The sequence below is a fragment of the Cherax quadricarinatus genome, chromosome 84 (genome assembly GCF_038502225.1).
Source record: "Cherax quadricarinatus isolate ZL_2023a chromosome 84, ASM3850222v1, whole genome shotgun sequence".
NCBI lineage: Eukaryota > Metazoa > Arthropoda > Malacostraca > Decapoda > Parastacidae > Cherax > Cherax quadricarinatus.
The window spans coordinates 12,051,460-12,079,241 of record NC_091375.1 but is presented as its reverse complement, the minus strand read 5'-3'; the positions used below and the strand labels follow the sequence as shown (position 1 = coordinate 12,079,241).

Here is a 27,782-nt window from a genome sequence, read left to right as displayed (position 1 = left end):
AACTAATATTTTCATTACCAAAAAGAGCCAGACACATGTAACGAGATAAATAAATATATGATAATATATGGAATATTAGGAAGAAAGTTAGAAACATTTGCGGTGGACGATGCCGGGGCCGGACTCGTCATATTCTTCCTTCGAGATCCACATGGACTGGAAGGTGGACAGTGAGGCCAGGATGGAACCACCGATCCAGACGGAGTACTTACGCTCGGGAGGAGCAATGATCTTGATCTTGATGGTGGAGGGAGCCAGAGCAGTGATTTCCTTCTGCATGCGGTCAGCAATACCAGGGTACATGGTGGTACCACCAGAGAGAACGTTGTTAGCGAACAAGTCCTTCCTGATATCAATGTCGCACCTCATGATGGAGTTGTAGACGGTCTCGTGGATACCAACAGATTCCATACCCAGGAAGGAAGGCTGGAACAGTGACTCTGGGCAACGGAAACGTTCGTTACCAATGGTAATGACCTGACCATCAGGAAGTTCGTAGGATTTTTCAACAGAAGAAGATGCAGCAGCTACGCTCATCTCATTCTCGAAGTCAAGAGCAACATAGCAAAGTTTCTCCTTGATGTCACGAACAATTTCTCGTTCAGCCGTGGTGGTGAAGGAATAACCTCGCTCAGTCATGATCTTTGTAAGGTAAGCAGTCAAGTCACGGCCAGCCAAGTCGAGACGAAGGATAGCGTGGGGAAGACAGTAACCTTCGTAGATGGGGACGGTGTGAGTGACACCATCACCAGTATCGAGCACGATACCTGTAGTACGACCAGAGGCGTACAGGGACAGCACGGCCTGGATGGCCACGTACATGGCTGGAGTACTGAAGGTCTCAAACATGATCTGTGTCATCTTCTCACGGTTGGCCTTGGGGTTGAGGGGAGCCTCAGTGAGGAGGACAGGGGACTCCTCAGGGGCAACACGCAGCTCGTTGTAGAAGGAGTGATGCCAGATCTTCTCCATGTCGTCCCAGTTGGTAATGATGCCGTGCTCGATGGGGTACTTGAGAGTCAGGATACCTCTCTTGCTCTGGGCCTCATCACCGACGTAGGCGTCCTTCTGACCCATACCGACCATCACACCCTGGTGACGAGGACGGCCGACGATGGAGGGAAAGACGGCTCGGGGAGCGTCGTCACCAGCGAAGCCGGCCTTAACCATGCCGGAGCCATTGTCCACAACCAAAGGGCTCACCTCGTCGTCACACATGATGAATTAGTCAATTCTGAAAAAAAAGTTATTTGAATTATATTAAATAAAATAGAGACTTTTTCTTGAAATGCAAAAATCTCTTGAAGAATGTAATTACAAATTCTTTAATTATATATGTAAAAATTCATCTTCCATGAATTTCTATTTTATTTCGAATAATTTATAAAAATATTTCTGCCATATTTACCAGTAATAGAGATACTTTAAGATTATTCATAAAATTTATTTATATAGTCAGGGTAAATTAATTTACTTATATATATATATATATATATATATATATATATATATATATATATATATATATATATATATATATATATATATATATATTCAATAACATCACAGTAAACAGGTGATTTTAAATTATGCAAAACAACCACTGTGAAAGAGTAGTCACGAAAGCACTTAGAATTTCACTACTCTTTCACAGTGGTTGTTTTGCACGCACACACACACACACACACACACACACACACACACACAATATATATATATATATATATATATATATATATATATATATATATATATATATATAAATATATATATGGAGAGAGAGAGAGGCTGTACGAGGCTCCATGGGGCTTATAGATATCACAGTGATCATTGTGGTTATCAGAAGCACAGTGGTGGAGCAATTTCTGGCTTACAGTCGTCAGTATTGAACTAGGGATGGCCAGTTATAATAATAATATAATATAATATCTTTATTTCTACCAGTACATGTACAAGGTATACAGACCATAGTTGACATCAGTGACATACTACTATATAGAAAGCCCTTTGTTATGCTGAGCATTTCGGTCAAATTAGGTCAATTTTGTCCCAGGATGCGACCCACACCAGTCCGCTAACACCCAGGTACCCATTTTATACTGATGGGTGAACATGAACAGCAGGTGTTTTATGGAAACACGTCCTAATATTTTCCAGCCGTACTGGGGATTCGAAATCCGGACCTCAGTGTGTGAGCTGAGTGCGCTAGCCTATAGTTGCGCTGCCAGCGCAACTATAGGCGGAAGACCTGACACCAGACAAATTCATTCAGCTCGGTCACCCTGCCATTCAAGTCTTTATATTAAGAAACTCCCTGGCTAGAAAATGTCTTGAAGTCGTTCACTGAAGACGGTCGCTCTGCACATTTCGAGTACAAAGTAACATTAAAAACTTTACATTTTTCAATTATTAATTGATGTTTAAATACGGTTGGCAACGAAGATTTACCATTTTTTTAATTATTCATTGATATGTTAATACGGTTTATCAATTAAATTTTTTTCTGAGTACACAGTTTCTGTAACGGGTTAGGAGAGATGCATTAAATAGAATGACCAACAACGTATAATAATAATAATAATAATAATAATAATAATAATAATAATAATAATAATAATAATAATAATAATAATAATAATAATAATGAGGAGGCTGCTTGAAATTCACTGAGAAAATTCTGACGTATGGTTCTGTCTCCCTCCCAAGTGCAGGGAGACGAATAATTGACGGGACTGTATTTTACAAGCCTTCAATTACATCAATGCCTCTTATTTCTAGGTAATGGAGCTTAAAATCAGTTGAACTTTTTGTACTCAAGTTTGTGAGATTTTCTCACACAATACCACTTGTTATATATCAAAATTTGGTCAGTACTGGAGTGTTATCTTGCAGTGTTGTCGCTAGAGCTCAGGGGCTCAAACCCGATAAATAGTTCCCACAAAATGTCCCGACGGGAGGAGAGGCCCTCAGGACCAAACGTATCTTGAGATTGAAGCACACTGGGCATGATGAGGGTATCGACTTTCTTATATAATATTCTTTTAATAAATAACTACCACAAATTGTCCCAACCGGAGGGTAGACCCGCAGGACCAGACGTATCCTCAGACTGAAGTACACTGGTCGTGATGAGGGTATCAACTCTCTCTTATATACCATCCTTCTGCTTCCCCACATTAAAACGTGTGCCTGCATCTTCATACATTTACCCTTATAGCTGTTTGGGTATCTCGCTGAAGACTGTCAGTCTTCCTTTGCTTTAAATAGAACTCAAGGCTAACCATTTCCTTTCCAGTTATTAAAAAAAATCTGAAGCAAGTAAATATGATAAGATATAAACTTGCTAATAACCTTCCTGAAATTTGGGCCGTGAATATTATGTACATAGTGTGTACATATTTACTCAGCTCGCAGTGACCATTGTCGAGTAATGATAAATGCTGCTGCAACGTTGATGCAAGAAATCCTTAATGCAGATGAGAAATATACTTTGGAATGTTTAAAGGATTTACCAAGTATACTCGGGGGACATACCAAGCATACCCAGAATATATGAAGTGGCTGTAGTCCCTTGTGCTATTGGATATGTTACATTAAATGGAGATATATCAACATACCCTAGATAATTAATCCTGTTTAGCTATTCATCAGATGGTCGTTTTTTGGGGCGTATTTTTAATGCACTGGATTCCTGTAGCCAAAACGTAATAAGCCAGTTGAGTATTCTACAGAGAAAATCGGAAATTTACGAATGGAAATTAGATTATAAAAAATCCAGTTTCTGTCCCATGTACTTTTTATCACATTTCCTACATTGACTCAAATATATATTACAGGTGTGAAAGGCGAACACGTTCCGTGAAGTCTTGAGAGTGACGGACTTGACAAGGAGAAAAAGTCCCCCTCACCTCCGTTACTCCCAAGACTTCATTAAACATATATTGCTTGCTATTATAATTGCATTAAAAAATCAGTCTAATAACGAGCGTTAGAAGTGAACAGACTTCTCAATGAAAAGAAAATATTAATATATTCTCTTGTTAATATACCACTTTAGGTTCAAACCTCAAACTTTTGTTTAGCCTTAGAAAACTTAATATAAATCCACATTCATGTGCTAGGCAAACTGCAGCCTATTCCATAGATTTCTGTCTACCTCAGCACCGAAGAAATTAGGGTTGTATAATTCGGAAATCTTTTAAGGTTAGTGGCCTAAAACCTTTCTTCTTAACCATCTCTTAGTGGTTTGAAGTGCTGTGTATAGAGACATATCTTTATTCTCTTTATATATTCATTAAAGTCTAAGACCCAGCTCGTTTATGAATATTAATACACTCAAACTAGAGGTAAACAGCCTTCTCAGTGTCCAGCATAAGTGTAATTGAAGGCTGTGAGGACATTCTTAATACTTACTTCTCTGGGTGTCAGAGATCATCCTCAAAATACCTCGTCTGTCTGACAGTGTCTTCCAAGATACTTTCTTTTTCGAGTGACACCATAATCAAACCATATTTTTTGCTGGCAGAAGTCATTAATAAACTCAAATTCACAGTCTACAATATATCACATACTCACCGAAAGATATTTCAACAAGTCACCCCATATATATGGTATTCTTAAAATGTTGCCCTGTGAGTGTGCCAACGCCAGCAGTCTCTGACACTGATCAACTAGTGGGTGTGAGACACGAAGTTGTCTTACCCATAGTCATTAGTCACTGAAGAATGAATATTGTTTCTCGTTCATGTTATTGTTACAGGCAAGATCACACGGTGTTTTCTGTCAAACATTGTGGCTTGAAGGTAAGATCACACGGTGTCTTCTGTCAAACATTGTGGCTTGAAGGTAAGATCACACGGTGTCTTCTGTCAAACATTCTAGCCTGAAGGCAAGATCACACGGTGTCTTCTGTCAAACATTGTGGCTTGAAGGTAAGATCACACGGTGTCTTCTGTCAAACATTGTGGCTTGAAGGTAAGATCACACGGTGTCTTCTGTCAAACATTGTGGCTTGAAGGTAAGATCACACGGTGTCTTCTGTCAAACATTGTGGCTTGAAGGTAAGATCACACGGTGTCTTCTGTCAAACATTGTGGCTTGAAGGTAAGATCACACGGTGTCTTCTGTCAAACATTCTAGCCTGAAGGTAAGATCACACGGTGTCTTCTGTCAAACATTGTGGCTTGAAGGTAAGATCACACGGTGTCTTCTGTCAAACATTCTAGCCAGAAGGTAAGATCACACGGTGTCTTCTGTCAAACATTCTAGCCAGAAGGTAAGATCACACGGTGTCTTCTGTCAAACATTGTGGCTTGAAGGTAAGATCACACGGTGTCTTCTGTCAAACATTGTGGCTTGAAGGTAAGATCACACGGTGTCTTCTGTCAAACATTGTGGCTTGAAGGTAAGATCACACGGTGTCTTCTGCCAAACATTGTGGCTTGAAGGTAAGATCACACGGTGTCTTCTGTCAAACATGCTAGCCGGAAGGCAAGATCACACGGTGTCTTCTGTCAAACATTCTAGCCAGAAGGTAAGATCACACGGTGTCTTCTGTCAAACATTCTAGCCAGAAGGTAAGATCACACGGTGTCTTCTGTCAAACATTCTAGCCAGAAGGTAAGATCACATGGTGTCTTCTGTCAAATATTCTAGCCAGAAGGCAAGATCACACGGTGTCTTCTGTCAAACATTCTAGCCAGAAGGCAAGATCACACGGTGTCTTCTGTCAAACATTCTAGCCAGAAGGTAAGATCACACGGTGTCTTCTGTCAAACATTCTAGCCAGAAGGTAAGATCACACGGTGTCTTCTGTCAAACATTCTAGCCAGAAGGTAAGATCACACGGTGTCTTCTGTCAAACATTCTAGCCAGAAGGTAAGATCACACGGTGTCTTCTGTCAAACATTCTAGCCAGAAGGTAAGATCACACGGTGTCTTCTGTCAAACATTCTAGCCAGAAGGTAAGATCACACGGTGTCTTCTGTCAAACATTCTAGCCAGAAGGTTACTTAGAATTAAGAATCATCCATACACTTTATCATATATTTCTCGGTCGTGCGACGTTTCTCACACCATCATATGAAGTGATCAGGATCCCAAGACCGAAACGTATTCAGTAAAGATTCCTAAGCATATGCATTCGTGTCCATATTGTCAGTCACGCAATAATTTCTGCTTTCCTACGAACCCTCTTCTAGTTTTGAAGATAACTGCGCCACATACTGAAAATACTGAATATTTTCTTCTTAATCGTTCTAATAATGCACACTCGATGTCCTGTAGCAAGTGCAGAAATGTGGAAGATGTTGACAGTGAAGAGCGTGATGGTGTTGACAGGTACTGTGGTGTGCAGCGAATTCGTATGTTGTCGTATGCGTGTCGAGGATCCTACGACTGCAATATGAATGGCTGCGAGTTATGAACATCAACCAATGAGGGTGAGAGGCTGAATTCCTGACGAGTTGACTTTATACTTACACTCAGGTCTGGAGGTCAGTCTCTCACTAGCTCTGGCTGATTGCACGTACTGGTCTTTCTTGTAGGAGTCTGTGGGCCAGTGGCACTGAGCGTACTTAATTTCGATCTCTTGTTACGTTACTAACCAGTATGGTACCAGCAGGTAGGGTACTAACTGGTATGGTACTAGCAAGTATGGTACTAAAACGTGTTGCACTCTTTGTATTTTCTTTATTATTGATCGTTCCTTTACTAATAATTAATTTTACTACCAGGTACCACAGGATTTCTGTATGTACCTGTGTACAGACGAACATGACTGCTGTGACACTTAAACTGACGAATATGATGTTGACACAGACTGATGAACATGATGGTGTTGACACAGACTGATGAACATGATGGTGTTGACACAGACTGATGAACATGACGGTGTTGACACAGACTGATGAACATGATGGTGTTGACACAGACTGATGAACATGATGGTGTTGACACAGACTGCTGAACATGATGGTGTTGACACAGACTGGTGAACATGATGGTGTTGACACAGACTGGTGAACATGATGGTGTTGACACAGACTGGTGAACATGATGGTGTTGACACAGACTGGTGAACATGATGGTGTTGACACAGACTGGTGAACATGATGGTGTTGACACAGACTGATGAACATGATGGTGTTGACACAGACTGGTGAACATGATGGTGTTGACACAGACTGATGAACATGATGGGGTTGACACAGACTGGTGAACATGATTAACGTGTTGACGTGATTAACATGATTAACGTGTTGACGTGATTAACATGATTAACGTGTTGACATGATTAACATGATTAACGTGTTGACGTGATTAACATGATTAACGTGTTGACGTGATTAACATGATTAACGTGTTGACGTGATTAACATGATTAACGTGTTGACGTGATTAACATGATTAACGTGTTGACGTGATTAACATGATTAACGTGTTGACGTGATTAACATGATTAACGTGTTGACGTGATTAACATGATTAACGTGTTGACGTGTTGTTATGAGTTGTTCCATTCACATAAACCCATAATTTAAAGTATACACGAAGACTGTAGTGTCAGTAGTGTCAGCCTGAGCTGGGAGACTTCAGTAGTGTCAGCCTGAGCTGGGAGACTTCAGTAGTGTCAGCCTGAGCTGGGAGACTTCAGTAGTGTCAGCCTGAGCTGGGAGACTTCAGTAGTGTCAGCCTGAGCTGGGAGACTTCAGTAGTGTCAGCCTGAGCTGGGAGACTTCACCAGTGTCAGCCTGAGCTGGGAGACTTCAGTAGTGTCAACCTGAGCTGGGAGGCTTAGTAGTGTCAGCCTGAGCTGGGAGACTTCATTAGTGTCAGCCTGAGCTGGGAGACTTCACCAGTGTCAGCCTGAGCTGGGAGACTTCATTAGTGTCAACTTGAGCTGGGAGACTTCACCAGTGTCAGCCTGAGCTGGGAGACTTCAGTAGTGTCAGCCTCAGCTGGGAGACTTCATTAGTGTTAGTCTGAGCTGGGTGACTTCCGTAGTGTCAGCCTGAGCTGGGAGACTTCAGTAGTGTCAGCCTGAGCTGGGAGACTTCAATAGTGTCAGCCTGAGCTGGGAGACTTACTAGTGTCAGTCTGAGCTGGGAGACTTCAGTAGTGTCAGCCTGAGCTGGGAGACTTCAGTAGTGTCAGCCTGAGCTGGGAGACTTCAGTAGTGTCAGCCTGAGCTGGGAGACTTCAGTAGTGTCAGCCTGAGCTGGGAGACTTCAGTAGTGTCAGTCTGAGCTGGGAGACTTCAGTAGTGTCAGCCTGAGCTGGGAAACTTCATTAGTGTCAGTCTGAGCTGGGAGACTTCAGTAGTGTCAGCCTGAGCTGGGAGACTTCACTAGTGTCAGCCTGAGCTGGGAGACTTCAGTAGTGTCAGTTTGAGCTGGGAGACTTCAGTAGTGTCAGTCTGAGCTGGGAGACTTCAGTAGTGTCAGCCTGAGCTGGGAGACTTCACTAGTGTCAGCCTGAGCTGGGAGACTTCAGTAGTGTCAGCCTGAGCTGGGAGACGTCAGTGAGAGATGATGGGATGTCATCATTAAGAGTTCATTAGGTGCGGCAGCTCAGGCAGAGATCCACTGTTTTGTATTTGTGAACGTTGTGAACGCTGGAGACGTGTGAACGTTGTGAACGCTGGAGACGTGTGAACGTTGTGAACGCTGGAGACGTGTGAACGTTGTGAACGCTGGAGACGTGTGAACGTTGTGAACGCTGGAGACGTGTGAACGTTGTGAACGCTGCAGACGTGTGAACGTTGTGAACGCTGGAGACGTGTGAACGTTGTGAACGCTGGAGACGTGTGAACGTTGTGAACGCTGGAGACGTGTGAACGTTGTGAACGCTGGATATATGTGAACGTTTTGAACGCTTTAGACATGTTTTTGTAGAAAAGCGTAATCAACAACTGTGTTCCTGTTTCAAGAAAATTAGATAAGCAGCAGTTTACATTTTTCTTAAGATTAATACGACGAGACGGTAAGGGAGGGATGTGGATTGTCTCTCACATGATGGGAAACTGATGAGAATTATCGTGAATGTAACGAGGGACAGCTAACAATTGTTACCTTGTATTCTTATAAACTATAAACATTCTCAGTTCCATTGTACATTTGAATGTAATTCTATGCAATTATATCTTAGTAATTTTGGGGAGTTTCATTAATATGGTTACAATCGTGGTTTCCCGTCTTTATATATTAATTTATTCCAATTATTTTCATTCTCGGCAAAGGTTTCACTAAATACAACTACCTCGAGTGTAGTTAATACATTTATATTAAATATTTTATTTCATTTTATCGTTTATTTTATTAAATATGTAAATCAGCTTATTGTACTTTCAGTAATAATGGACAATTAATAACTGTTGTTGTTTAATAACTTTATTTACTCATGTACAAAAGATGGTTTTGTATTTCGTAGATGAGATTGGTGAATAATATAAAATTAGAATAATTCGGGGTATTTGTTTTTGTTACGTTATGCAGTCTTATGCAGATGGTCATTTAGAAGCACTTGCGGTGGACGATGCCGGGGCCGGACTCGTCATACTCCTCCTTGGTGATCCACATGGACTGGAAGGTGGACAGTGAGGCCAGGATGGAACCACCGATCCAGACGGAGTACTTACGCTCGGGAGGAGCAATGATCTTGATCTTGATGGTGGAGGGAGCCAGAGCAGTGATTTCCTTCTGCATGCGGTCAGCAATACCAGGGTACATGGTGGTACCACCTGAGAGGACGTTGTTAGCGAACAGGTCCTTCCTGATATCAATGTCGCACCTCATAATGGAGTTGTAGACGGTCTCGTGGATACCAACAGATTCCATACCCAGGAAGGAAGGCTGGAAGAGAGCCTCAGGGCAGCGGAAACGTTCGTTACCAATGGTGATGACTTGACCATCGGGAAGTTCGTAGGACTTCTCGAGTGAGGATGAAGCAGCAGCCAAATTCATTTCGTTCTCGAAGTCAAGGGCAACATAGCAAAGTTTCTCCTTGATATCACGAACGATTTCTCGCTCAGCCGTTGTGGTGAAGGAATAACCACGCTCTGTCATGATCTTCATCAAATAAGCAGTCAAGTCCCGGCCGGCCAGATCGAGACGAAGAATAGCGTGGGGAAGAGCATAACCCTCCCAGATCGGAACAGTGTGAGTAACGCCATCACCAGAGTCCAGCACGATACCTGTGGTACGACCAGAGGCGTACAGGGACAACACGGCCTGGATGGCCACGTACATGGCTGGGGTGTTAAAGGTCTCAAACATGATCTGTGTCATCTTCTCACGGTTGGCCTTGGGGTTGAGGGGAGCCTCAGTGAGGAGGACAGGGGACTCCTCAGGGGCAACACGCAGCTCGTTGTAGAAGGAGTGATGCCAGATCTTCTCCATGTCGTCCCAGTTAGTGATGATTCCGTGCTCGATGGGATACTTGAGAGTCAGGATACCTCTCTTGCTCTGAGCCTCATCACCGACGTAGGCGTCCTTCTGACCCATACCGACCATCACACCCTGGTGACGAGGACGGCCGACGATGGAGGGAAAGACGGCGCGGGGAGCGTCGTCACCAGCGAAGCCGGCCTTGACCATGCCGGAGCCATTGTCCACAACCAGGGGAGTTACTTCTTCGTCACACATTTTCGTCTAGTGCCTCTGCTACAAAAAAAAGAAAGAAAATGAATGAGTGACTGAGAGTATAACTAAGACGCGTGTGAGTTCAAACACAGAATGACCTACGTAAGGGAAAATTCAAGTTCTTGACTGATAAATCCACAATGAAATGCGAATCATCGCTGATTGATATCGCTTGAGCAACAGTAGAGGTGGTGTTCCGCAGGACCATTGATTCGATCCGCACTTGGTATATATATATATATATATATATATATATATATATATATATATATATATATATATATATATATATATATATATATATATATATATGTACCACCATGATTCCATTTAATTATTACAAAGCTGGAAGTGCTATACTGGCACCATTATCAAATACAAATTATTTATTTCACAAAAGGTTCCACTCATGGATCCTCTCTGATGAACTTTATAAATCAGAGATGGTGAGTTTCTTCTCTTTTTTCCCAGTAAATATTTGTAGCGTGTTTGTGCATATAAGGGGATCCCAGTTTTTGTAATGGGGTCTGATCGTGCCATCCTGAATAACACACGTTAAGATTGTATAGCGTGTGTATAGGTGGTGTCAGATTCTATAGTGTGTCTAGGTGGTGTCAGATTGTATAGTGTGTGTCTAGGTGGTGTTAGGCTATATTTTGTGTCTTTAGGTTGCGTCAGGTTGTTCACTGTGTACAAGTGTTGTCAGGTTGTACGGTACGTGTACTAGAGTCAGACTATACGGTGTATGTACAGGTGGTTTCAGAATGCAAAGTGTGGAGAGGCAGTACTGAGATAAACATTTATTAAAGCTTTCAATTATAATGAATTATAATTGATGCCCCTAACACACAGTTGGTGGTAAACATCCCGGACCATCGATGCTGATTTAACCAAGAATGACCCAATCAACCTCTCATAGTTTTGTTCTCATTGGTGTTTCCACCAAGATGACCCTGACCTCGTTGCTCTGGTATTATATCTATTACCAATCACTTGCGAGTCTGCGTCTCAAGTTACTCTTGAATTATGACAAAATGTAAGATGTAAGTGTATAGCGAAAAGAATTCCGTCAGTCTCTCGCAGGAACGAGGAGTTTCCTTAAATGGATATTGTTTATCTTTGTGTAATTTGTACGTATCTTGAATAACATCTGCGAGTTCATAAGAGCATCCAGGTCATGTGAATTGTGTTAATGTTATCCTCCCAGGCAAGCAAAACTGACTTTACGTATACAAAAAAAAAGATAATACGTGATATCCATCTTAAGTCACATATTTAACTCGCAATTCGTCACAGCACTGCCACGCACACAAGTCTTCACATACCCTCAGCCTTGAGTCCACTAAAAGCTGGAGTGTTTACGGGCGCCTTTATATACCCACCTTTCCCATCCACACATCCGCTAAGTAATGGCTGCAGTTGTCGTATTAGGCAGATATTTTCCTTAGCAGGTGCGTGGGTGGGAGGCGTATGTGTCACACTATGATATAAATACGGACCAAGGCTGACCCCCCATACGTCCAGGTGCCTCAGGGAATCCCAAATACCTGAGGCAAAAAACAAGGGGGGAAAACGCACTGATAAGCATGAGCGCCATCCAGAGATTCGTGATTTAAGACGCTCCTGGTAAAACTCTAGCACATAATATCGACGTTTATGGTGTGTCTTCAGCAGAGAGTCAAGGCGGGGGCGACGTGGTGGTGATGGTGGTGGTGGTGATGGTGGTGGAGGTGATGGTGGTGGTGGTGGTGGTGGTGGTGGTGGTGGTGGTGGTGGTGGTGGTTTGTACTTCATATACTTGGACTTCCGTGGTTATGTAGAAACCCTGTTATAGGTACCTTACCAGTGCCAGTCATGTTGTACATCATCAGTGTACAGTTGTACGTTGTTCAAGCATTTTTCTTAATAATGGGTTTGTGGGATTGAACTAACATCAAAAATCCGTAAATACACGGTTATGTAGATTATATATATATATATATATATGTTTATATATTATATATATGTGTGTGTGCGTGAGAGAGAGAGAGAATTACAGAAAAAATCACGAAAGAGCTTGGAATTTCTCTACTTCTCACTGTAATAACTCAGCATAACGTGTCCATGTAAATACTTAAATATCTTTAGCTCTCTATCTATATAACTTCCAAATCTTTTCATTATAGACTGGTCATACATTAGTGGCGGAGAGGAAGCAGTACCCAGGTGAAGGGGCGGTTGACCTTTCATGGAGGTGGATGCTATCTTGGGGCCCCACACAGTTGGCACGATTCTCCTTTCTATGGTATTGGTATATTGTGATATACAGTGAACCCCTTTAAGGAGTTCCACTACGTAGAGTGCAACCTTTTTGTAAATTAGATTGAGAAAAAAATACGTTTAAAATTGAATAACACTAGGAAGGCCGTTCCTTGTGTTATAAAATTTTTAAAGAGTGTTTTTAAATCGTATTTATGAAAAAATTATCTGTATAGAGGGGCCTCATTTGACTGTACTTGTATAGAGACGTACGTGTTGTATACTGGTATGTAAACATTGGTGATAAACAATGTTATTCAGATATGTTTGAGGTAGAGAAAAAATAATTGGTGCTTGGTATAGCCTTAATAGTATTGACCATATAATACATAGCTGGTTATTGTATTAGTATTATAGTGTAAGCTAAAATTATAGAAGGACTGATTGTATGTGTGTGTGATATAATTGCCTATCTGTAAATGTCTATTTGTAGCCATAGGAGCAGAGCTAATGTACTCACCTAGCTGTACTCACCTAGTTGTACTCACCTAGTTGTACTCACCTAGTTGTACTCACCTAGTTGTACTCACCTAGTTGAGGTTGCAGGGGTCGAGTCCAAGCTCCTGGCCCCGCCTCTTCACTGATCGCTACTAGGTCACTCTCCCTGAGCCGTGAGCTTTATCATACCTCTGCTTAAAGCTATGTATGGATCCTGCCTCCACTACATCATAGCTTCCCAAACTATTCCAATTCCTGGCTACTCTGTGGCTGAAGAAATACTTCCTAACATCCCTGTGATTCATCTGTGTCTTCAACTTCCAACTGTGTCCCCTTGTTGCTGTGTCCCATCTCTGGAACATCCTGTCTTTGTCCACCTTGTCAATTCCTCTCAGTATTTTGTATGTCGTTATCATGTCCCCCTATCTCTCCTGTCCTCCAGTGTCGTGAGGTTGATTTCCCTTAACCTCTCCTCGTAGGACATACCTCTTAGCTCTGGGACTAGTCTTGTTGCAAACCTTTGCACTTTCTCTAGTTTCTTTACATGCTTGGTTAGGTGTGGGTTCCAAACTGTGCCACATACACCAATATGGGCCTAACATACACGGTGTACAGGGTCCTGAACGATTCCTTATTAAGATGTCGGAATGCTGTTCTGAGGTTTGCTAGGCGCCCATATGCTGCAGCAGTTATTTGGCCCCCTAGACTGTACTCCGTCTGCGGTCTTCTTTGCCCTTCCCCAATCTTCATGACTTTGCACTTGATGGGGTTGAACTCCAGGAGCCAATTGCTGGACCAGGTCTGCAGCCTGTCCAGATCCCTTTGTAGTTCTGCCTGGTTTCCGATCGAATGAATTCTTCTCATCAACTTCACGTCATCTGCAAACAGGGACACCTCAGAGTCTATTCCTTCCGTCATGTCGTTCACAAATACCAGAAACGGCACTGGTCCTAGGACTGACCCCTGTGGGACCCCGCTGGTCACAGGTGCCCACTCTGACACCTCGCCACGTACCATGACTCGCTTCTCTGCCTTCCTGACAAGTATTCCCTGATCCACTGTAGTGCCTTCCCTGTTATCCCTGCTTGGTCCTCCAGTTTTTGCACTAATCTCTTGTGTGGAACTGTGTCAAACGCCTTCTTGCAGTCCAAGAAAATGCAATCCACCCATCCCTCTCTCTCTTTTCTTACTGCTGTCACCATATCATAGAACTCCAGTAGGTTTGTGACACAGGATTTCCCGTCCTTGAAACCATGTTGGCTGCTGTTGATGAAATCATTCCTTTCTAGGTGTTCCACCACTCTTCTGTACTCACCTAGTTGAGGTTGCGGGGGTCGAGTCCGAGCTCCTAGCCCCGCCTCTTCACTGATCGCTACTAGGTCACTCTCCCTAAGCCGTGAGCTTTATCATACCTCTGCTTAAAGCTATGTATGGATCCTGCCTCCACTACATCGCTTCCCAAACTATTCCACTTACTGACTACTCTGTGGCTGAAGAAATACTTCCTAACATCCCTGTGATTCATCTGTGTCTTCAGCTTCCAACTGTGTCCCCTTGTTACTGTGTCCAATCTCTGGAACATCCTGTCTTTGTCCACCTTGTGTGTGTGTGTGTGTGTGTGTGTACTCACCAATTTGTGGTTCCAGGGGTCGATTCATAGTTCCTGGCCCTCCCTCTTCGCTGATTGCTACTAGGTCCACTCTCTCCCTGAACCAAGAGCTTTATCGTGTTTGTGTATGTGTTAAGGAAATTCAACCTAACTGTACAGCTATTGTTATTTAATTTCTTACTTATCTGAAGGTGTGGAGAAAAAGGTAATCCATAATTCTGTAATAAAGACAAGGAGAGTAGACAAGGCGGGCCAGCCAGGGTGTTTGACACCCCTGGGTCAACACCACACCGGAGAATACTGATGCACCTTCCCCAAAAAACTGGCAGTGACTGGCATTACATAAACAGTAAGGCACTCACAAGGACAGTGGGCAGCTACATGGCTCCCTCCCCTCTCCTGTCCTTGGAAAATGATTATAATAATTGTTAATTTCTAATCATTATAGAGTTTATGATGTTCAGGAATATTTAGTCTCGACTGGAAGTCAACTTCATGTTGGGAACGGTTGGGGGTTAAACCCAAGGCGAGTTAGTTCTAAACCCACAGGCCAGTGCGTTAACCATTTAGCCAGCTGCCTAGAATAGTGGTAGTATTTAGCCAGCTGCCTAGAATAGTGGTAGCATTTAGCCAGCTGCCTAGAATAGTGGTAGTATTTAGCCAGCTGCCTAGAATAGTGGTAGTATTTAGCCAGCTGCCTAGAATAGTGGTAGTATTTAGCCAGCTGCCTAGAATAGTGGTAGCATTTAGCCAGCTGCCTAGAATAGTGGTAGTATTTAGCCAGCTGCCTAGAATAGTGGTAGTATTTAGCCAGCTGCCTAGAATAGTGGTAGTATTTAGCCAGCTGCCTAGAATAGTGGTAGTATTTAGCCAGCTGCCTAGAATAGTGGTAGCATTTAGCCAGCTGCCTAGAATAGTGGTAGTATTTAGCCAGCTGCCTAGAATAGTGGTAGCATTTAGCCAGCTGCCTAGAATAGTGGTAGTATTTAGCCAGCTGCCTAGAATAGTGGTAGTAATTAGCCAGCTGCCTAGAATAGTGGTAGTATTTAGCCAGCTGCCTAGAATAGTGGTAGTATTTAGCCAGCTGCCTAGAATAGTGGTAATATTTAGCCTGCCTAGAATAGTGGTAATATTTAGCCAGCTGCCTAGAATAGTGGTAGTATTTAGCCAGCTGCCTAGAATAGTGGTAGTATTTAGCCAGCTGCCTAGAATAGTGGTAGTATTTAGCCAGCTGCCTAGAATAGTGGTAGTATTTAGCCAGCTGCCTAGAATAGTGGTAGTATTTAGCCAGCTGCCTAGAATAGTGGTAGTATTTAGCCAGCTGCCTAGAATAGTGGTAGTATTTAGCCAGCTGCCTAGAATAGTGGTAGTATTTAGCCAGCTGCCTAGAATAGTGGTAGTATTTAGCCAGCTGCCTAGAATAGTGGTAGTATTTAGCCAGCTGCCTAGAATAGTGGTAGTATTTAGCCAGCTGCCTAGAATAGTGGTAGTATTTAGCCAGCTGCCTAGAATAGTGGTAGTGTTTAGCCAGCTGCCTAGAATAGTGGTAGTATTTAGCCAGCTGCCTAGAATAGTGGTAGTATTTAGCCAGCTGCCTAGAATAGTGGTAGTATTTAGCCAGCTGCCTAGAATAGTGGTAGTATTTAGCCAGCTGTCTAGAATAGTGGTAGTATTTAGCCAGCTGCCTAGAATAGTGGTAGTATTTAGCCAGCTGCCTAGAATAGTGGTAGTATTTAGCCAGCTGCCTAGAATAGTGGTAGTATTTAGCCAGCTGCCTAGAATAGTGGTAGTATTTAGCCAGCTGCCTAGAATAGTGGTAGTATTTAGCCAGCTGCCTAGAATAGTGGTAGTGTTTAGCCAGCTTCCTAGAATAGTGGTAGTATTTAGCCAGCTGCCTAGAATAGTGGTAGTATTTAGCCAGCTGCCTAGAATAGTGGTAGTATTTAGCCAGCTGCCTAGAATAGTGGTAGTATTTAGCCAGCTGCCTAGAATAGTGGTAGTATTTAGCCAGCTGCCTAGAATAGTGGTAGTATTTAGCCAGCTGCCTAGAATAGTGGTAGTATTTAGCCAGCTGCCTAGAATAGTGGTAGTATTTAGCCAGCTGCCTAGAATAGTGGTAGTGTTTAGCCAGCTGCCTAGAATAGTGGTAGTATTTAGCCAGCTGCCTAGAATAGTGGTAGTATTTAGCCAGCTGCCTAGAATAGTGGTAGTATTTAGCCAGCTGCCTAGAATAGTGGTAGTATTTAGCCAGCTGTCTAGAATAGTGGTAGTATTTAGCCAGCTGCCTAGAATAGTGGTAGTATTTAGCCAGCTGCCTAGAATAGTGGTAGTATTTAGCCAGCTGCCTAGGATAGTGGTAGTATTTATATATAGAACAACCTATCTTATTAAAAAATAAAACACGTGTTATTCACGTACTGAATAACACGAACTGAATAACACGAACTGAATAACACGAACTGAATAACACGAACTGAATAACACGAACTGAATAACACGAACTGAATAACACGAACTGAATAACACGAACTGAATAACACGAACTGAATAACACGAACTGAATAACACGAACTGAATAACACGAACTGAATAACACGAACTGAATAACACGAACTGAATAACACGAACTGAATAACACGAACTGAATAACACGTACTGAATAACACGAACTGAATAACACGTACTGAATAACACGAAATGAATAACACGAACTGAATAACACGAACTGAATAACACGAACTGAATAACACGAACTGAATAGCACGAACTGAATAACACGTACTGAATAACACGAACTGAATAACACGTACTGAATAACACGTACTGAATAACACGAACTGAATAACACGAACTGAATAACACGAACTGAATAACACGAACTGAATAACACGTACTGAATAACACGTACTGAATAACATGAACTGATTAACACGAACTGAATAACACGTACTGAATAACACGTACTGAATAACACGAACTGAATAACACGAACTGAATAACACGAACTGAATAACACGTACTGAATAACACGTACTGAATAACACGAACTGAATAACACGAACTGAATAACACGAACTGAATAACACGAACTGAATAACACGAACTGAATAACACGAACTGAATAACACGTACTGAATAACACGAACTGAATAACACGAACTGAATAACACGAACTGAATAACACGAACTGAATAACACGAACTGAATAACACGAACTGAATAACACGAACTGAATAACACGTACTGAATAACACGAACTGAATAACACGTACTGAATAACACGTACTGAATAACACGTACTGAATAACACGAACTGAATAACACGAACTGAATAACACGAACTGAATAACACGTACTAAATAACACGAACTGAATAACACGAACTGAATACCACGAACTGAATAACACGAACTGAATAACACGAACTGAATAACACGTACTGAATAACACGAACTGAATAACACGAACTGAATAACACGAACTGAATAACACGAACTGAATAACACGAACTGAATAACACGTACTGAATAACACGAACTGAATAACACGTACTGAATAACACGAACTGAATAACACGTACTAAATAACACGAACTGAATAACACGAACTGAATAACACGAACTGAATAACACGAACTGAATAACACGAACTGAATAACACGTACTGAATAACACGAACTGAATATCACGAACTGAATAACACGAACTGAATAACACGTACTGAATAACACGAACTGAATAACACGTACTGAATAACACGAACTGAATAACACGAACTGAATAACACGAACTGAATAACACGAACTGAATAACACGTACTGAATAACACGTACTGAATAACACGAACTGAATAACACGAACTGAATAACACGTACTGAATAACACGAACTGAATAACACGAACTGAATAACACGAACTGAATAACACGAACTGAATAACACGAACTGAATAACACGAACTGAATAACACGAACTGAATAACACGTACTGAATAACACGTACTGAATAACACGAACTGAATAACACGAACTGAATAACACGTACTGAATAACACGAACTGAATAACACGTACTGAATAACACGAACTGAATAACACGAACTGAATAACACGAACTGAATAACACGTACTGAATAACACGAACTAAATAACACGTACTGAATAACACGAACTGAATAACACGAACTGAATAACACGAACTGAATAACACGAACTGAATAACACGAACTGAATAAAACGAACTGAATAACACGTACTGAATAACACGTACTGAATAACACGTACTGAATAACACGAACTGAATAGCACGTACTGAATAACACGAACTGAATAACACGTACTGAATAACACGAACTGAATAACACGAACTGAATAACACGTACTGAATAACACGAACTGAATAACACGAACTAAATAACACGAACTGAATAACACGAACTAAATAACTCGTACTGAATAACACGAACTGAATAACACGAACTAAATAACACGTACTGAATAACACGAACTGAATAACACGAACTAAATAACACGTACTGAATAACACGTACTGAATAACACGTACTGAATAACACGTACTGAATAACACGAACTGAATAACACGAACTAAATAACACGAACTGAATAACACGTACTGAATAACACGTACTAAACACGAACTGAATAACACGAACTGAATAACACGAACTAAATAACTCGTACTGAATAACACGAACTGAATAACACGAACTAAATAACACGAACTGAATAACACGTACTGAATAACACGTACTAAACACGAACTGAATAACACGAACTGAAAAACACGTACTGAATAACACGAACTGAAAAAACACGTACTGAATAACACGAACTGAAAAAACACCTACTGAATAACACGAACTGAATAACACGAACTGAATAACACGTACTGAATAACACGTACTGAAAAACACGAACTGAAAAACACGTACTGAATAACACGAACTGATTAACACGTACTGAGTAGCACGTACTGAATAACACGAACTGATTAACACGTACTGAACAACACGAACCATGAAGTCCTTTTCACGTGTCCGTCGATTTTGGCTGCAGTTTTTCCAAATAAATTCACAAAAGAATCGTACTGTACAGAAGAGTGGAAAAAGACACGTACACTTCAGGACACTTATTAGACGAAACGTTTCGCCCCTAGTGGCGAAATGTGTCCACATCTTGTTATTATAACCACACGATTTTTCTGTATGGGAAAGCTTATAATGAGAGATTTTACAGCATCAAGAGAGATATTGAAAGTAGAAATGTAGTGGTTCACTTAGTGAATATTTTTTGTCGACACTCACCTAATTGTGTTTGCAGGGGTCGGGACTCAGCTCCTGGCCCCATGTGTGTGTGTGTGTGTGTTAGTCGACGTAATTTGCCCGACATGCCGTGTATAACAAGCGACTTTCTATATAGTAGTATGTCATTGACGTCAACTATGGTCTGTATACCTTGTACATGTACTGGTAGAAATAAAATTATTATTATTATTATTATTATTATTATTATTATTATTATTATTATTATTATTATTGTATATTTTCCTCTGCCTGTACTTAGCTCGTACCACTGTTTTAACAAGGCTTTTGAGAGTCCCTTATCCCCGAGTACATCACGAGTACAGAACTTCCGTATGATTGAATCTACTCCCATCCACACGAAGAATTTCCCTCGCATCTCTCAGTATAAAGTGCTATACCCTCTGCAACAATATATTTTTATCTCTTATTAACTAAATATATATATCACTAGTGGCTCTGACGTTATTAAGCCTTGAAAGTTCTGCAAGTTCATGACTGATGGTGACGTTCAGTCAAGTTCTTGGCTCGGGATGACCCGCGTTCACGATCGTGTAGGAAGGTTGATCTGGGAGACTGGGTTTTGCTGTGATGTGTTCAGAGCAAATATTTTGTGTTGTCTGGTTCACTTTGTGTTTCTTATTGAGGAGTTGTGTTGTTCGGAAGTATTTTTATTAATATTTTTTAGCATATGCTTTCACTCTTCTTATTGTTCTGACTTAGGCTTCTTAGTACATACTTCCTCTCTTCCCTCTTCTTAGTCTTAGCACATACTTCCTCTCTTCCCTCTTCTTAGTCTTAGCACATACTTCCTCTCTTCCCTCTTCTTAGTCTTAGTACATACTTCCTCTCTTCCCTCTTCTTAGTCTTAGCACATACTTCCTCTCTTCCCTCTTCTTAGTCTTAGTACATACTTCCTCTCTTCCCTCTTCTTAGTCTTAGTACATACTTCCTCTCTTCCCTCTTCTTAGTCTTAGTACATACTTCCTCTCTTCCCTCTTCTTAGTCTTAGTACATACTTCCCTTCTTCCCTCTTCTTAGTCTTAGTAAATACTTCCCTTCTTCCCTCTTCTTAGTCTTAGCACATATTTCCCCTCTTCCCTCTTCTTAGTCTTATTAAATACTTCCTCTCTTCCCTCTTCTTAGTCTTAGTACATACTTCCCTTCTTCCCTCTTCTTAGTCTTAGTAAATACTTCCTCTCTTCCCTCTTCTTAATCTTATTAAATACTTCCTCTCTTCCCTCTTCTTAGTCTTAGTAAATACTTCCTCTCTTCCCTCTTCTTAGTCTTAGCACATATTTCCCCTCTTCCCTCTTCTTAGTCTTAGCACATACTTCCCCTCTTCCCTCTTCTTAGTCTTAGCCAATACTTCCCCTCTTCCCTCTTCTTAACATCTTAAAACGCTCACCGTTACTCCCCAATTTACACATTATAGAATATCAACACACGTTAATATTTCTCTCAATATATCTAATTATGCAACGAAAACCTTCACTCGTCATTAAGAAAATAATACGACTCAAGTTATGTGACGGGATTAATTCATCATACCTTTAATTGCATTGTTTTGCCATATACATGTTGCAAGGTGCGAAATGTCACCGTCAAGATTTTGCAATTCATGAAACCGAAACAGATGGTTCTCATATATTTCTCAGCATTTCCAAACACAAACTTATTCGTCCGTTCAGGAACACTCCTATACCGGTTCTTATTAAATCGCTATATAACGCATTTCCAAACACACACTTATTCGTCCGTCGAGGAACGCTCCTGTACCGGTTCTTATTAAATCGCTATATAACGCATTTCCAAACACACACTTATTCGTCCGTCGAGGAACGCTCCTGTACCGGTTCTTATTAAATCGCTATATAACGCATTTCCAAACACACACTTATTCGTCCGTCGAGGAACGCTCCTGTACCGGTTCTTATTAAATCGCTATATAACGCATTTCCAAACACACACTTATTCGTCCGTCGAGGAACGCTCCTGTACCGGTTCTTATTAAATCGCTATATAACGCATTTCCAAACACACACTTATTCGTCCGTCGAGGAACGCTCCTGTACCGGTTCTTATTAAATCGCTATATAACGCATTTACAAGGTACTGACACGGAAAATTTGGACACACATTTCTCGGTAATGCATTCTTTTGTGCTAAAATGGTGGTGTTCTTGACCTGTTCCGGGTGATTCCAGCTGTACTGGTGCAGCACAATCACTGTACGAACATCCTTAAGTCTAGATGACGCAGTTTTACTGACCCAGATGATGAGAATAGATACAGTTTTGTCTTGACTGTATTTACGAGACCGGGATTCGCAGCAGCGTCTGAGGAAACTTAATTAACTGAGCAGATTTTCCGAAAGCCATTATAATCGGGCGAACATCGTGGCTGTGAAAGCCATTAAAATCGGGCGAATATCGTGGCTGCAAAAGCAATTAAAATCGGGCGAACATCGTGGCTGTGAAAGCCATTAAAATCAGGCTAACATCGTGACTGCGAAAGCCATTAAAATCGGGCGAACATCGTGGCTGTGTAAGCCATTAGATCCTGTTGCCTGCCGGAAACAGTCCGAGTTCTTGTGTCAATGTTTTCCCAGGATGTTAAAAAGTGACAAGACCAATAAACTTTAAACATATTTTCTGAGACATAAACATTTAAACTGAAAATGGTGCCATCTATTTGGTCGGCCAAGAACTACACGTTTCTCAGTACAAGATGGCGCTTGTGTTGTTAGTTGGTTAGTGGAGTTTGAAGCCTCTCGACTCTACAAGAGTAACTAAGCCTGCATGTAAGGTGTATGTCTCACGTGTGTGTATATATATATATATATATATATATATATATATATATATATATATATATATATATATATATATATATATATATATATATTATTCATATCTCTCTCCCGCACGATTCTGCAACTTATCTCCGCGATCAGGAATGTTATGTATTTGCGCCTATTTGAGCCATTAAGTGACTGGAAGGAGCTCCTGGATACTTGAGAGAGTTGCTATTACCTTCCTCCGAGAACATGACCAGGTTAGTCTCTGTAAAGTAACGTGTTAGGGTGAGACTAGGCACAGCAAACCACGGAACGGATGGGTTTGAATTCGTGGTAAGTCGTTAAACTCCAGGCTAGTGCGTATGCCACTGGACCTACGCAACAGCAAACACTTTGATGTTTATTAACGCAGTTGTCAACATTGGAGGCACTGGCCCTCTCACAGGATACATACACAGATGCGTGTCTCTGTGTACATATATACACACTAAGATCTAACCCGAATCCCTGTTTTAGGGATTAGAATATTCTTGACTGGTGGTGAACAGGATATACTCAGCCTTAATGACTTTCGTCCAATAGATAGGTTTTAAACCTCATTAACCAACCAACCACCGGCCCTGACAATCCTCGGTAGTCTGAGTGGACAAAAAAGATTGTGGCAGAATGGAACGCTCTCCAACACTCTATATATGACAATTTTTATCAACCTTGGAACGCATCCAGCAACAAACCTCAAAATAAATGGATGGAGGCCTCAAAAAATATATGAAGTGGCCAGTTAAGAGATAGAGAAATATGTGAAGAGTTCCTGCGATCCTGCCTTAACACAAACAAGGCAGCTGTGAAGACTTATCAAAGCTTCCTTGACTTCACCTACGTGGACCAATACTGCCTTGACTTCAATAGCGTAGACTAATACTGCCTTGACTTCAATAGCGTAGACTAATACTGCCTTGACTTCAGTAGAGTGGACCAATACTGCCTTGACTTCAGTAGCGTAGACTAATACTGCCTTGACTTCAGTAGCGTAGACTAATACTGCCTTGACTTCAGTAGAGTGGACCAATACTGCCTTGACTTCAGTAGCGTAGACTAATACTGCCTTGACTTCAGTAGCGTAGACTAATACTGCCTTGACTTCAGTAGAGTGGACCAATACTGCCTTGACTTCAATAGCGTAGACTAATACTGCCTTGACTTCAGTAGAGTGGACCAATACTGCCTTGACTTCAGTAGCGTAGACTAATACTGCCTTGACTTCAGTAGCGTAGACTAATACTGCCTTGACTTCAGTAGAGTGGACCAATACTGCCTTGACTTCAGTAGCGTAGACTAATACTGCCTTGACTTCAGTAGAGTGGACCAATACTGCCTTGACTTCAATAGCGTAGACTAATACTGCCTTGACTTCAGTAGAGTGGACCAATACTGCCTTGACTTCAGTAGCGTAGACTAATACTGCCTTGACTTCAGTAGCGTAGACTAATACTGCCTTGACTTCAGTAGCGTAGACTAATACTGCCTTGACTTCAGTGACGTAGACCAGTACTACCTTGACTTCAGTAGCGTGGACCAATACTGCCTTGACTTCAGTAGCGTAGACCAATACTGCCTTGACTTCAGTAGCGCAGACCAATACTGCCTTGACTTCAGTAGCGTAGACCAATACTGCCTTGACTTCAGTAGCGCAGACCAATACTGCCTTGACTTCAGTGACGTGGACCAGTACTGCCTTGACGTCAGTAGCGTAGACCAATACTGCCTTGACTTCAGTAGCGCAGACCAATACTGACTTGACTTCAGTAGCGTAGACCAATACTGCCTTGACTTCAGTAGCGCAGACCAATACCGCCTTGACTTCAGTGACGTGGACCAGTACTGCCTTGACGTCAGTAGCGTAGACCAATACTGCCTTGACTTCAGTAGCGCAGACCAATACTGACTTGACTTCAGTAGCGTAGACCAATACTGCCTTGACTTCAGTAGCGTGGACCAATACTGCCTTGACTTCAGTAGCGTAGACCAATACTGCCTTGACTTCAGTGACATAGACCAGTACTGCCTTGACTTCAGTGACGTAGACCAGTACTGCCTTGACTTCAGTGACGTAGACCAGTACTGCCTTGACTTCAGTGACATAGACCAGTACTGCCTTGACTTCAGTGACATAGACCAGTACTGCCTTGACTTCAGTGACATAGACCAGTACTGCCTTGACTTCAGTGACGTGGACCAGTACTGCCTTGACTTCAGTGACATAGGCCAGTACTGCCTTGACTTCAGTGGCGTGGACCAGTACTGCCTTGACTTCAGTGGCGTGGACCAATACTTCCTTTGAGCTCCGTCAGTGTCTGAACCTGATCTTAGTGTGTAAGAAGCCTTTATATCAAATGTATCTTACTGGAACATAAATTTATTATTATTATTATTATTATTATTATTATTATTATTATTATTATTATTATTATTATTATAATTACTGTGGTAACCTCCACCACTTCCAGATCCAGAACATTCCACTTCCCTCCTGCCTAAAACACGCTAAAACATCTGTAGCAAGAAGGCAAATGACTGCCCACAATTTTAATTAAATGGACTCGAAGACGTTTCTGTCCTTGAACCTTGAACATTTCAAATCCGAAGCTACCAAAGTCTAAAGACCGAAGCGTCTGCATCAATAAATGTTCAAAGAGCGAAGCGTCTGCAGCAATAAGTGTTCAAAGACCGAAGCGTCTGTAACAAGTGTTCAAAGACCGAAGCGTCGGCAACAAGTGTTCAAAGTTCTTTTCTAACTTCAATCTCAGTCGTTCACTTCTTCGTCCTTAATAATAATAATAATAATAATAATTATTATTATTATTATTTCTACAAGTACAAGGTATACAGACCATAGCTGACATCAATGACATACTACTATATAGAAAGCCTCTTGTTAGGCAGAGAATTTCAAGCATATTAGGTCAGTTTTGTCTCCAGGATGCGACCCACACCAGTCCACTAACACCCAGTACCTATTTTACTGCTAGGTGAACAGGGTCAGCAGGTGTCTTAGCACGTCCTAATGTTTTCACCCATACCGGGGATCGACCCCTTGCATTTCAATCTCTTCCCCTCCACCATATAAACCATTTTTGTAGTAGCCTGCCGCCTCGTCCTGACCTGCCTCTAGCCTGGCCGTCATCCAGGTACTAGACAGGTTGCAAATGTTTTCTCCTTCTGCATGAACGTTTCTGTGTCTTGCAAGGGCACAAACAACAGCAAAGATTCTCAGCTGCTTTCAACACTGGTACGACGTATTTACTGCATGTTTTTATATGTACTTCAAGAATATAGCGTGTGTGTGTGTACTCGTGGTTGCAAGGATCGATTCACAGCTCCTGGTGTGAATTAGACATCAAAATACACACACACACACACACACACACACACACACACACACACACACACACACACACATATATATATCCACTGATAGTAATCATAACCAATGGATCAGCTGCTTAATTAAAGCGTGTTTATTAAAAGTGAACAGCAAAAGTCGCTGTGGTACTTATCAGCGGAGTCTTTACAAGATGAGACAGGTGGGCACAGTAGGACAGTGAGCCAGCTGAACACAGTAGCACAGTGAGCCAGCTGAACACAGTAGCACAGTGAGCCAGCTGAACACAGTAGCACAGTGAGGAAGCTGATACCACAGTAGCACACTCTGGAGAAAACATGCTCTGTTTTCTTTAGGTCCAGCTTCGGTTTGTTTTGTTCCAATCTGGGTTCGTTTTGGTCCACCTTGGATTCATTTTGGTTCAGCATGGATTCGTCTTCGTTCATCTTGGGTTCCTTTTATTTCGGCTTAGTCATTTTGGCCCAGCTAGTATTCGTTTCGGTCCGACTTGGATTCGTTTCGGTCTGACCTGGATTCGTTTCGGTCCGACTTGGATTCGTTTCGGTCTGACTTGGATTCGTTTCGGTCAGACTTGGATTCGTTTCGGTCCGGCTTGGATTCATTTTGGTCAGACTTGGGTTTGTTTACCTCCCTGCAGTAGGAAGCATCTTCTCTAATCATAATCTATGAATCCAGTGGGTTTCTTTACAAGATTTAGTTACACGCGTGCTGCCAAGAATGTCCTGGGTGGACGAAGCCGTTTATGAATTGAGAAGACCCACGTTCGGACAGAAACAGCCTTGTAAAGAGGCTATATATTTCCATCTTCTTCAGAGATCTTTCAATTAACAAAACGTTTGAAGATATATATTTTTTTTTCAATAATGTAAAAATTAATAATTTTATACCAAAAGAGCCTTAGGAAACTTACCTAACCTTATTATAACAAGTGCAATTTAATTTAGCTTAATCCATCTAAATATATTTTAGATAAGTTTACAATAATTTAATAATAAACAAACACAATGAAATATATTTTTCTCGTTAGGTTCAGAATGTTTTTTGCGAAATTATTGCATACACAAATTTTCGCTTGTCTTATTCAGCAAGAAGAGCAGTGCTATTTAAGCCAAAATCGCAAGTTTTACCTATTCGATACGACATATATATATATATATATATATATATATATATATATATATATATATATATATATATATATATATATATATATATATATATTACATCTTCAGGTATCACAAAAGGTCTGTTTTATTTATTTTTTTTTTTTTTTTTTTG

The 27,782-nt window shown here is 41.3% G+C and overlaps 3 protein-coding genes across 3 annotated transcripts in view; 1 reads left to right on the top strand and 2 right to left on the bottom strand.

The window, feature by feature from the left end:
• The window catches only part of LOC128704377 (actin-3, muscle-specific-like), a 3,237-nt gene extending 124 nt beyond the window's left edge, over positions 1-3,113 (bottom strand). Inside the window, exons 1-2 of the mRNA XM_070103088.1 lie at positions 3,057-3,113; positions 1-1,234 (exon numbers count right to left, since the gene is read on the bottom strand). The exon at positions 1-1,234 is cut by the window's left edge and continues 124 nt beyond it. Coding sequence (XP_069959189.1) covers positions 88-1,218 — 1,131 coding nt within the window. The 5' untranslated portion in view covers positions 1,219-1,234; positions 3,057-3,113 and the 3' untranslated portion in view covers positions 1-87. The remainder of the gene's footprint in view (positions 1,235-3,056) is intronic.
• LOC128704378 (actin-57B-like) overlaps positions 1-27,782 on the top strand; it is a 180,244-nt gene that overhangs the window by 83,914 nt on the left and 68,548 nt on the right. The window lies entirely within an intron of this gene.
• LOC128704383 (actin-2-like) lies at positions 9,374-10,685 on the bottom strand. The gene has a single exon (XM_053799531.2). The coding sequence runs from the start codon at positions 10,641-10,643 to the stop codon at positions 9,513-9,515; it is 1,131 nt and encodes a 376-aa protein (XP_053655506.1). The 5' UTR covers positions 10,644-10,685; the 3' UTR covers positions 9,374-9,512.